Source organism: Bactrocera dorsalis, chromosome 1 (genome assembly GCF_023373825.1).
Source record: "Bactrocera dorsalis isolate Fly_Bdor chromosome 1, ASM2337382v1, whole genome shotgun sequence".
Lineage (NCBI taxonomy): Eukaryota > Metazoa > Arthropoda > Insecta > Diptera > Tephritidae > Bactrocera > Bactrocera dorsalis.
Window position 1 is genome coordinate 1,053,905 of NC_064303.1, and position 13,437 is coordinate 1,067,341.

At 37.0% G+C, this 13,437-nt stretch overlaps 2 protein-coding genes across 5 annotated transcripts in view; both read right to left on the reverse strand.

Annotated features, from left to right (window-relative positions):
* The window catches only part of LOC105232266 (40S ribosomal protein S8), a 366,487-nt gene that overhangs the window by 78,006 nt on the left and 275,044 nt on the right, over positions 1–13,437 (reverse strand). The window lies entirely within an intron of this gene.
* Positions 1–13,437, reverse strand: part of LOC105232275 (centaurin-gamma-1A) — a 267,016-nt gene that overhangs the window by 63,231 nt on the left and 190,348 nt on the right. Inside the window, exon 1 of one of the 2 annotated variants that reach the window (XM_049447741.1) lies at positions 2,996–4,130. The exons of the other annotated variant lie outside the window; for it this stretch is intronic. Within the exon in view, the coding sequence (XP_049303698.1) occupies positions 2,996–3,173 (178 nt within the window). The 5' untranslated portion in view covers positions 3,174–4,130. Of the gene's footprint in view, positions 1–2,995; positions 4,131–13,437 lie in introns of those variants that run through there. 2 annotated transcript variants of the gene reach the window in all.

Here is a 13,437-nt window from a genome sequence, read left to right on the forward strand (position 1 = left end):
GATTTACATACATATATACATATGTACGCATTTCGCAAATTTGTATGCATTCAGGAAATAGGTTGCTTGCTTCCCATTTTGCATACTAAAATTAAGACCTATTCTTTCTCATCGCAGCCAAAGCCAATGGTTAACCAAATATGCGAAGCAACTCTGTATGCATGAGCAATGAAGAGCGTTTAGCATTAAATGCTGCAGAACGTGCGAGCAAATGGGTTGTGCTTACTAAAGCTTAGACAAATATTGTCAGTCAGTCTAGCGCATTTATTCGACCCATTTTCAAATACACGGAATACCCATCATAAATTCCAACACATTACAGTCACTAAATACATAAATTCCACGTCACTCGCGGGGCAGCAGCAGCAGCAACAACAACAACATACAATTTGTCACATGGCACATTTGCCAAATAGTTACAATTTATAATGTGTGAGTGTGTAAGCGGATGTATATGTGAGTGTGCTTGTGTATGTATTTATGTGTGTGACATGTGGGTTGAAGTGGCGTACGAAGGCGGAAGATGTGCGCGAATTCCCAACACTTAAACTGATTTTACTCTTTTTTTCTATGCACTCACACATGTACAATGACCACATGCACACACAGATATGGTATGTATATGTATATACAAACCAGTAAACAAGTGTGTGTTCTTTTTTATTAATTTAGCAAAAATGTTGCTGACAACTGTCACTGCTGCAGCCACTGACTGCCTGTCCGTCACTGCATGTATCGCTGTCAGAAACCATCGCTGACACTTTTGCACACACACACACATATATATATACACATGTTTTTACATTTTTAAAATTTATATATGCCAGTTGCTTGTACGACACTTTTCACTGCTGTCTACTCCTCGTTAGCTGCTCGCCGCTTGACATGATTTACCCAAAGTGTGATGTTTTTGTTGTTGTTATTGCAGCTGTTTATCGCAGTTTGGATTTCTTAATCGATGTCAATTGCAATTTTAGTGATGAGAAAAACTCTAATGGAATTAAAAAGGAAAGTGGCAATTAACGGTTTCACAAGCTAAGTGAATTAACTGTGAAGTGCGTTATGTAAGCACGATTAGTCAGGACGAGGCAACTAGCAACGAATAGCGTTCATAACTTAGGCATTTTTATTGCGCAATATTTCATAGATCATTGATAAGTGTAACTAGGGATAAAATTAACAAGGAAAAAGCTCGCGATATTTTTTATGCAATGAAAGAGAAAAATTGTGGCAAAAGCAGGTAAAATAATTTCCGCCTATTAAACTTCCGAACAAGCTTGAGTTTCAATAGCCTGGCAAACCTGAATTCAAAATGAGCATCGTAAAATCAAATAAGCAGCAAGCAAAATCTAAAAAAAAAACAACTAGCGTAACAGTAGCAACAAAGCAGTAAATGTGGCAATGAATAACTGCAAGAAAGACAACAGCGGCAACGCTTAGCAAACAGATACCACTACACAGCTTTAAACAGCATTTCCAATTGCAATAACAACAACAAGCACGACAGACATGTTTTCAATTGAATTACAAGTAAAATCGATGTTTGCCGCCAACCAACTCTTTCCCCACCAATACACCGCAGTGGCATGCTGAAACCACAGCGCAGCGGAAAATCGCTACTGAAATTTATTTCGGAGTCCATTACATTTCCGCAGCTTTTGCTGATGAAACCAACCCGCAGTCATTAAAACGAAATTTATACAAATAGCAAAAACAGCAATTAGACAGCCAATAGCAACAATTATATATGAAAGTATTAGGTTGCATGCCACCAATGAAATGAAAAACAGGTCAAGTGTTTCGTAATCGAAAAAGCGAAAACAAAAGTAAAGAAAAACCTCTTCACCTCTTAAAATTGAAATTGAACATAACCAATGTTGGTGGCTAATTAAACGAGTTAACAAGATCAAACTGCAAAAGAAATTATAAAACAAATCACTGTGCAGCCGAAGCCACTTAGCCGGTCAGCGCCGACACGCCGCCGTCCATTTTCATTCATTTCAAATCAAACCGGCAGCCGACGTCCGCCGTCAAGTGCTTAGCGCATGCGACTCTTTAATTGCTCGGCAGTTAACACCAAAGTGCTAAAAGTTGTGCATTGTCAACTAACAACTACCTTACTTTGAGTTTGTTGTTGTTGTTGATCTCTCAAGCGATTATTGTCTAAACAGTAGCGACGTGCTTGCGGCCTAAAACACTTGTTTGCTCGGTAATAACTGAGCAAAGACAGCATATGTGGCCAATTATGTCCAAAGTCGAAATGTTTATTTTGAAGGCCTAACTACTTGCAGCTTGTTTGGGAATTTATGACGGTGGTAAAAATATATTGAGTTTAAAATATTTAAGTATTCAAAGATTTTTATTTAACCAAAACCATAGTGAAAGCCTTATGCTTGAGTAAGACTTACGTGAGAGTTTTCATCTAGCATAACCTTGATTTTGAAAGCTTACGTAAGATGTTTAGTAGAGATAAGCTTTCGTGAGAGTTTTCATTTAAGGATATGCTTGCCTGAGAGCTTTTTAACTAGTGATATGCTTTCGTGAAAAGTCTTGATGTGCTTTCAAGAGACTTTTAATCTAATGATAAGCCTTCGTCGGACCTCTCAACTAGTAAAGAGCTTTCACCTAGTGATAAGTTTTCGTGAGAGCTTACACCATTTTCAGTTCAGTACATTAAGTGAAAGCTTTCATGAGAGCTTTAATTTAGTTTTAAGCTTTAAATTCAGTACGATTTCGCAGTTTTTATTTGATAGCTCATATATAGTAGAAATAGTATAATCTGCTAGTATTCCACGAAAAACCCCATCGTATTTATACCAAATTTTATTAATAAAAAAATGTATTTTTATTTAACGGTCTTTGTATTCAGCCCTTATTAAATCTTATTTATGTCTAACGATCTTTGTACTCAACCCCATATTATAAATAACTATTTATGTTAATTATTCTCCATCTCCGCGTAATTCTCACACTCCAAGACAACACGCTACCTCACCTGATTTCCGCTTCTCGCGATCGGGCACCACCAAGCTTTTGGCGCGCTTTACACGCAGTGAACGCCGTCGTATGGAACGTAGAAAAGCTTCAGGCATGCGTGAAAAACGCTGTGGCGTTTCGGGCGGCTTAGCTGCCGCCGTGCGTTCGGGTAAAAAGAAATTCTTCACGGCCAACATGTTGCACGAATTTGAAGAGAAGTAGTTAATTTGTTAGGGTGGTACACCAATTTAAACCAAGTGCTTTTAGAATCTCAAAATGATTTGAGTTTTTGCACACTTTTCACTATTTACTATTCACTAAACACTTATTTCACCACTTCAAAAATTGTGTCGTAATTTTTTTTGTCAAACTTTTTGCATTAAAATTTGTCAACACTTTTGGTCGGTGTTCCAACGTTTGTTGTTCGTTTGTGATTTCTTTGCTATTTCAAGTTTGGTAAGCATGTTGTTAAATTATGATTTTTATATTTTTTGTTTCGCATTCATTCAGTGTCGCAAAATGATTTGCATGTGTAAATATTCATTAAATTGTGACTAAGACGTCTTATTCTTCGTAACACTTTATTTTTTTTTTGCTTCGCGGTGGCCCTTGCTGCGCTTTAGTCACCTGCTAATTGTGATGAGTTGTATAATAAACATTTTTGCATAAATTTATTTTGTGGTTTTTTGCTTTTTTTGCGAATTTCGAATCCAATCTGCCGCTTTGTGTGATATAAGCAGCGCTGTGGTGATGAAATCCGTTGTAGGTTTATGCGGATTCGATTGGAAATAACTTCCGGTCCTTTCGTTGTTTTTGTGCTTGCTATAATTATTTTTAACAAATTAACTATTTTTTAGTTAAACAAAAACAAATATATTTTCACTGTTTCGCAATTGCAAATTTTTCACCCATTGGCGAAATATTTTCGCCGTCACACAAACACATAGCAAATTTTAATATTTTATTTTAACTGAAATTATTTTGCAAAAAAGTCCACACACATAATTTATTATTATTGTTTGTATACACCTTCCACTACGTGTTAAATGCGCGTGTATTTTCGTTCAGACGATTCATGAAACGCGCAACGAACGCACAACGAACCACTCAAATACGAAGTCAATCCAAAACTAAGGGATATTTCGCTTCAACAGCAGCGTTTAGCCGGCAAAAGCAATAGCATGTGAATAGGCAAGCACCCGACCGGTAATCGGCGAGCCACACATACAAACCAGTTTCCGTTGCAGCACAACCGACGACTGTTAATGCAGAGGTAAACAAAATGTTATAAACGCACAGTGTGCTGTTAGCATTCCATTAAACAAGGTGTTAAAGCAGCAACATTAACATTCGCTGCTAAATTTTTTACTGCGCTGTTAAAATGCTATTAGAGAAGCTGTTAATGCATTTACATTAACATTCGTTGGTAAATTTGTCAACATAGTCTGTTAATGCTGCTTACATAGCGCTGTTAAGCTATTTAAAGCGAATTTTAGCGCTGTTAGTCTACACTATATTAACAGCTTATGTTTATTAACGCTAACGTTATAAACTTAACATTTGGCAATTCGCTAGTTTTCATACAACCATTTTGCGCTCCCCTGCATAGATAACAAACACACAGCACTTGCTAAGTGACGGAGAAAAAATTCATAATAAATATTCAAACACGTAAAAGTATATTTTTAATGCCGCACGTCAGCGTTGATTACGCGAACAGTTGATTTGTTGTTGCTTATAAACGCAGGTAATTTGATACATTTGTTGTTGGCTAAGTTATGCATGAATAGAGGTTGGCAGTTTGTAAATTAGTTAGCTGTAAATTAGTATGCTTTTAATACGTATTCACGTACATTCGTCTGTATGTAACGGGTGATTTTTTTGAGGTTAGGATTTTCATGCATTAGTATTTGACAGATCACGTGGGATTTCAGACATGGTGTCAAAGAGAAAGATGCTCAGTATGCTTTGACATTTCATCATGAATAGACTTACTAACGAGCAACGCTTGCAAATCATTGAATTTTATTACCAAAATCAGTGTTCGGTTCGAAATGTGTTTATCGACAAATTTTGTTCAGCGATGAGGCTCATTTCTGGTTGAATGGCTACGTAAATAAGCAAAATTGCCGCATTTGGGGTGAAGAGCAACCAGAAGCCGTTCAAGAACTGCCCATGCATCCCGAAAAATGCACTGTTTGGTGTGGTTTGTACGCTGGTGGAATCATTGGACCGTATTTTTTCAAAGATGCTGTTGGACGCAACGTTACGGTGAATGGCGATCGCTATCGTTCGATGCTAACAAACTTTTTGTTGCCAAAAATGGAAGAACTGAACTTGGTTGACATGTGGTTTCAACAAGATGGCGCTACATGCCACACAGCTCGCGATTCTATGGCCATTTTGAGGGAAAACTTCGGACAACAATTCATCTCAAGAAATGGACCCGTAAGTTGGCCACCAAGATCATGCGATTTAACGCCTTTAGACTATTTTTTGTGGGGCTACGTCAAGTCTAAAGTCTACAGAAATAAGCCAGCAACTATTCCAGCTTTGGAAGACAACATTTCCGAAGAAATTCGGGCTATTCCGGCCGAAATGCTCGAAAAAGTTGCCCAAAATTGGACTTTCCGAATGGACCACCTAAGACGCAGCCGCGGTCAACATTTAAATGAAATTATCTTCAAAAAGTAAATGTCATGAACCAATCTAACGTTTCAAATAAAGAACCGATGAGATTTTGCAAATTTTATGCGTTTTTTTTTAAAAAAAAGTTATCAAGCTCTTAAAAAATCACCCTATATATATAGGCACTTTAATGTTTGTTGGAAAAATATATAAATATATACACATATTCACATATACATACATATATACTTCATACACATATGTTCCACGAGTCGCTTATATTTCGAACAGTCAGGTGCTTTACTTTTGCGTACTTGCCGTAAAGCCGCATGAAATGGCAGCTAGCTGCCAAAGACTTTGTGTTAGCCAATTCGTTAAAGAAAGCTATGCATGTACATATGTACATATGTATGTATATGAATGTATATTTATGAGTCAAACAGCGTCAATCAGCATGTGAAGCTAAGTGAAAGGGAGCTGAGGTCACGGTCGATGTGGATATAAATACATATGTACATATGTACGGTATGTATGGGCAGCCATGGATATATAAATAGCACAAATGAGAAACTAATATTACATCTAACTTATTTTTCTTGATATTTTGAAAAAGTGTAAGGGAAAATAGTAAAATAAAAACTAATTATTTTGATGATTTATGGACGAGAGTTGAGGAAGCGTGATATTCAATTTATAAAGAGCGATGTTCAAAACTGGTGAAAAGCATGCAACAAAGATATGTATAGTGGAAATAGTTCAAAATACTTATCTAGTGATTAATTTAACTTCATTTCTTAAACACTTTGAACACTAACTTCAAAAGCAGCAAAATTATTAAAATCTGACAGTCAAATCCCGGTCCATAATGTAGAATATATTCTTTAAGGAGCGTCTTACTCAAATATGATTGATTTTTTAGTTTAACAGAGAAAATAAGAGAAATTTTTGAGTTAAGGCATCGAATAACAGTGTGATAATCACAGTTATTTCAACAAAAGTAATACATTTCGAATAATATTGATAACTAAACTCACTTTTTTTTCAAACAAAGATTAAGTAAAGGTCTTTTATTTGAACACAATGTGTGCTATTTATGTGTCCGCGGCTGTATATACATATCTAATTAGTTCATGAATAAAAATATTGATATTATAACAAATTCACATCAAATAAATGTAAGAAAGTTAAAATCGTTATAGAAGCTGGCACAATCTGCGTTATGAAATTTGCATGGCTCATTAACTACGCGTTGACGTGGTTCCAGTTTTATATAAAATGACATGCAGGGAAACACGTGCGGTGTTCGATCACGACAGTAATAGCGAAATTACGCAAAAATTGAATAAATAAATATTTGTTATGAAAGCAACAACAGTATTTTTTAATATTGCCTCTATATGCCATTTAAACTAATGTCTCTGTTATTAGTTTAGCTGTTATTAGCTGTTACTTTACATTCTGTTATTATGTTATGTTGTACTTAACAGTTGCAACATGTTCGTTGTTCGGTGGGGTAGCAAATAATTTCCCTACGAAATTCCCACGTCAATTGGATTACATTACCTGTAAGGTATGTGATTGACAGAATTCTTGCTTGCAACATGAACATGCAGCAGAATAGTGTTGTTATTGTTTCTGCTGCATTACTAATATATGAGAGTATATGCAGATACTTATAAATATATGTATGTACATACCACGCGTTTGTGTATAAAGGTAATAAAAATTCTGCGAGAACAAGTTGAAAAGTTAAGGCAATAACTCTCACTATATGTACATACATCTGTGGGGCACACATATATACGCACATACACATAAGCATGCTTATTAACTTTTTTTTAAGCTCAACAAACTTCTCTCTAAGTAGGTAACATACACCGCCCGTGTGTGCGTGTGGTAGGTATGATTATTGAGTCAGATTATGTCATCGCAAAGCCAGCGCCAGCGTCAGCCAACGATGAACTGCAGTAATGGCTCCATTTAGATGCGCGAAAGGAAGGAAAATTGGCTGGCGCACTTGCACTGCTAAGCTTATGTAAGCACGGCATATAAAATTGCATGTGTGTGTGTGTGTTTGTAGGAAAAGTGTGTCAGGCTGCTGGTTGGCAAGGATTGTGGGAGCTAACCTAACAACTGGATTGATTAGCTGATTGACGTGACTGAGTGAGTGGTTTGGGAAAGGGATTTCGTGGGAAGCCGTGCTGATCAAATTCAAATAAATGCTATTAAATCGGCTTGCGATTGCATTATAGGATTATATTAGTTGATTAATATGCAATAAGTGAAAGATACTCAGAGTTAATATAAGTTTTGTTGGAAAGTAAATGAGGGAATAAAGCTGTAAGAACGTTAGTTGCAGGGAAAGCATTGGACAAAATGGTGGCTTTCTTTAGACTATTCGAGACAGGATTTCCAAGATTTTTGTTAAAGAACTGGAATTCGCTCAACATTTTATTTGTCCCTTGACTGAAGGCTATTAATAACAGTCTATGAAAGGGATCAGCTGCCTAAACTAACATAAATACAGGTTATAAATATAAAAATGGCTGGTCGAAAAAGTCTTTTCGTATTAATTGGATGTCGTTGCAGTCGTATATCTCCAGTGCTGTCAATCAAATTGTGTCATAATATATAGAATTGGAAAGGTGAGATTTTAAGCTTCATTGAAATTTGATTAGAAATACGAAAAGACTTTTTCGACTACCCAATATATAGCTATGATTGTTAATAAAGTAGCCAAGTCAGATCGCCGTGACGTTAGACTTCATGTTCACTTCATGTATAAGTTAATAGAAGAATAGAAGCTTTAGCTTCATTAGAAGGGTTGACGAAGCGCGTCCTGCTCTTATAGGGACTTTCACAACTCGATGCGTTAACTTTCAATTTTATCGCATTAAATAAGTTAAAGTAAGTTAAAGTAATATAACACTCCACTATAACCACATAGAAAGAAAATCTCAAATAAAATCTTTTTTAATTTTTGTCACTTGCCCCAACACAGTGTGCACTGATTCATACATAATATGCAACAACTGACGCTTCCGCTCCATCACGCAAGCATTTGCTGTAAGGACAATCCAAAATTTATTTAAATATTTGCTACGTAACTAGGAAAACATAAGTAACTCTCAGTCCGGCTTTCACCCCTAACGCTGTGGGCACTTTATCTGTCACTTTTGACACTTTAGACGCCATTGGCGCTGTAATTAAAGCGAAAGCTGCCTGTGAATGACTAAAATATTCGGTTTTTTTAGTGACAGTGTATGTATGTATGTGTGGTGATAACACCCTCGCGCGAATAAAGTCCAGTGGGTGTGGCTAAGTGTTTAAATGCAACTGCGAAAAGCAATTCCACTAAAAAAAAAAACATTTTTAAAATAATTAAATGTAGCATATTCCAAAAATATGAAATTTCCATATCACCAACTTAACGCTATCAAGATATTTCGGTACAACATTAATACTGCTTTACGCTCTCCTTCAACCTGTAATAACCGGAAAATTTTAAAACCTTTAATAGTAAATTTTATAAATCTACTTACATAATTACAAAGACTTAATAAATGAACTTATAATGCCATATAAAGCTTTAGGGTGCAATAGGTCCTTAAACATATATACATAGATGCATATGATGGATGCTCATTTGAATTTCTTTCTGGCGAATTCGGATGCTGTGAGTGGCGAATAAGATGACTGTTTCCATCAGGGCATTCCCTTAAGTGGTTACATACAGTTAGAATTTTCAAAATATTGATTTTTTTTTATTTTAAGCATTTAAGACAATATTCTAGAAGTGTTATTGAATTAAATAATACAATAAAAAGATTTTTTTTCTTGAAACTGTGAAACCCATGTAACCCCTTAATGGAGGACTATTATGAGAAGTGGAGTGCAGGAATGTTAGCCGATTATTGTTGAAGACTTAAAAAAGACCTTCAACAAGCCAAATATTATTGATTAGATTATTACATGAGGATTGCACCGCGACCTTGGGTCTACTGTGCCCTCTCCTAAATCACAAAGACTCATATAGACCCAGCATATTGATAAAGTCCAATATTCTGCTGGGTGTTAGCGAAGCGATGTGATCCCTATTTGGAATCATGGATCTAAGGACATACATACATGAAAATCATAAGTATTTTTTCTATATTAAGCAATAATTTCTCTAAATGTAACTGATGAGTGTACTCTTTGAGAATATATATATATCACATTTATTCTTAGTGGCTCTAGTGTATTCAAAATTCGATATGACGTTTCATATTACTAAAAAGATACATTTTTGTAAACTAATTTTAATTTATATAGAAATTACTTAATTTATTTAAATGCAATCATTCAAATTTTATTTTAATTCAGATTCATTTATTAAATTTACGTTGGAATTCACGTTTCGTCCGATTAAAAGCTGCAAACTATGACTGTAGTATATGAATGCAGTAGAAAATAAAATATGTTTCGTACCGGACACTAGGAAAAAAATCAGGAATTCCATATGTAGATCTAGCCAGCTCCAAGAATTCAATTTTTATGGCGAAACATATTTTTTGCATGCAACATGTGCAACATCTGCGCCCTTAGCGTACGAAAATAACACGAAATGTACGCTCGTTTGAAAGGAAGTGAATTTTGTTAAAGCAATGGTTTGCTTAACCAACACATATGCATTTATGTTGGCGAAGAACTATTGAAAAATACTAAAAAAATCATAAATAGTATTTTTTTGCTCAAACGAGATACACTCGAAGCAGCAAATTTCGCCTCTTTTCAGCTGCAATTTCGGCCGTTTTCATTTTAATATTTTCAGTTGGCTTTTAGTGGCTAGAAACACCGGCATGTGACAAAACGTCATCAATCTTCCGAACTCAACCTAGATGTGGCAGACAAGGTGCAGACATGTGGCATGCGGCATAAGCCACGCACTTGATGCATTTCAACGTAATATTTATAAGCGCAAATAGCTCCACAGAATTCGTTTAGACTGCCACTGAACGACGTGCTGGTCCACCACTTGTGCAAACCCGGAAAAATAAATTTTCGCTAACCATTAAAAATTATGCAATATACTTTGTTGAACATAATGTTGCATGTATAGACAACAACAACACTTGGCTGCTGACAGCAAACGTGCGGCCGCCAACACCAACGCCGCACGCAGCCAACAACGCTGGTGCTAATGAGGCGCTGCTGCCGAGCGAAATGCGAAATTAACCAAATCGTGCGAAAATGGCCGAACTGCGCGAGCCTGCGATTTTTATGTGTGGCGTCCGCTGAAAACTGCGAAGTGCCGAAAGCGCCTAAAATTAGAACGCAAGTCAATGGGAAATTTCAAGTGAAGCAAAAATCTAGAAAATAATAATGTAAAACATGCGGCCCCCTCGTTCATGTTAGCTCACACGTGACTCCGCCATAATCATCGATGACCGTCTACACGCCCAGCGCGCACAGCGGTCGCGTTGATGCGCTGTCAATGCATGTAAATCCCTGCAAATAAATTGCAACTGTTAATGATGACCACGCGTGCCGCGCAGATAAAAACAACAACTATTTCGTTGGCACTTTACATCGGCACATCCAATTTCGATCCGACGCAAAATTTGCAGTAGCACTTTGGGGCCTCAACACAGCAGATATTTTATTGCTCATCGCCGGGCATTTTGCAATAGTGCAAAGCCAAAGCTTGCCATGCAAAGTGGGTGCGCAATAAAATGTGTTTTAATGTGCAAAAATTAATTTCAGCCACTGCACAGTGGCTTGGGTATAATTTGATTTTTGATTTGCTTTTGTCGTCGCGCCACTGAATGGCAATCCAAAATTTATTACTTTTTCAGTTTGTGGCTGAGGTATTTATTAATGAAATTTTAATTACGTACATGGTCCATAAATTTAGATATTTATTTAACAGGTGGAGTTATAAATTAAAGCTATTTACTACTTAAAACCCATCCTGATACGGATTAAAAAGTTGTCCATTCGAAGCCATATCTAAATTTGATATTCCTATGAAACTCATATTAAATGACCTTGGGCATAGCCATCACCTCTGTCTAAATCGGAATGGACCTTTCCGAGGCCTTCGATTACAGACGGCGTTTTTGACAGGTTCATTTCTTCTGGTGAGTACTATTCATTATAATGCTGGAAAAAGTCATATATACGTACCGTTAAGCTGAACCGCAGTGCCAGTATGTACTCTAAAAGTACAAAGCTACTGAGCCATCAGCGCTGCTTTTACCAGTCTAGAAAAAGAAGCGAAAGCGAAAGAGCGATCGGTGAACAGGGGTAACAAAAGGTACCTGTGACTACGAAAAAAGATTCCTCTCTTCTTGGGAACGATGTCACTGTCTTTGTCTATATCTATAAGTATCTCATTATTCCCCTTCTGTTATACGGCGCATTAACATGGATGATGACGAACCGAGATGAGTAAGTAAGCAGTCGAGAGAACTATTCTTTGCAAGATCTTTATAGCTGTCCGTCTGAGCCTTGGATATCGAAGAAGTTGGAACCACGAAGTGTATAAGCTCCACGGTGACATGGATATAGTTGAGCGCAAAAATCCAACAAACGCGCTTGTTACGCCTAGTCGTTCGCATGGAAGACGATACTTCATCGAAAAGCTCTTTCGATTCGAGAGCCATGGATGGACATCGGAAGCAAGGGCGCCTAAGCATCGCAGGGGAAGGACCCAGTGCATAGCGGTCTGTCTACACTTGGATATATGTATGTACAAATTGTGTGACTTCGCAAAAGATAGAGGAAACAGGTGAAGTTTTGTGTTTTAGGCCTAGACCCATCTACAGTTGTTGTGCCAAACAATGAGAAGAAGTGATAGGGATTTCAATTGTTTTCCATTATATTCGTACTGTATGATCTTTCCAATACGATGCAATATGATAATCTAAAATTCAAAAAATCATATGTGAAACCTGAACAGCCGAATCGACGGTAAAGCCAATTATTCAACACTCCAATGTAATGCTTTGTATTTAGTGGAATCAGAAGTGCGTGATATATATTCTGTGCTTCTAAAACCGGTTAAAACAATTAATGGAGAACGCTACCAGCAACAACTTATCAAAGCGAACGATTGTCAAAAATCGACCGGAATTTGCGAGTAAGCACGAGGCTAAATGTCTTCATCATGACAACGTTCGGCCTTATTTTTCAAGATCGGTTAAAAATAGAGAAGATTTGCTTCACCCGCCTTATAGCCCAGACAAGGCCACTTCTGATTATCATTCTTTAGAAATTCTGTACTCAATCAACTTTTAGGACTTTGTGCTTAATTAGTTTTAAATCCAACCACTTTGAGTATAATGAACCCTCATAAAATTTGTAGTAACCCTAAACCCTGCTAATATAAAATGCTGCCAAATGCGCCACTTTGCTTAACCGGACCACTTTTATTTGTGTTCATTGATTTACAAATTAGAAATTATTGCAACGCTAACGGAAACTGAGGCGTGCAAAAAGTGAAAACAAAATGTAGCAACAAATTGTGGCAAATAGCGGTTGACCAACGGAAACGGTGTCGTATTACCGTAAATGAAGCAAGTGCTGTGGTTGTTGGTGGTCAAGCGACCCTCACTAAATGCCTCTGTTGTAATTGTAGCTCGTGTCCGGCATTCGGTGACCAAATTAATTGCACTCCATGCAACAAATTACGATTATTGCCTCGGAAGAGCAGAATGACTGATGGTAGTGGGTGTGTGCATGAGGGGCGTACAATTGCGCGGCCGAAGCCTTGGCAATCGCGGGTGATTATTGACTTTTTGTGCGGAATGCTTAACCTTTTTTGGCTGCGAAACAAATGAACTCCGGCAG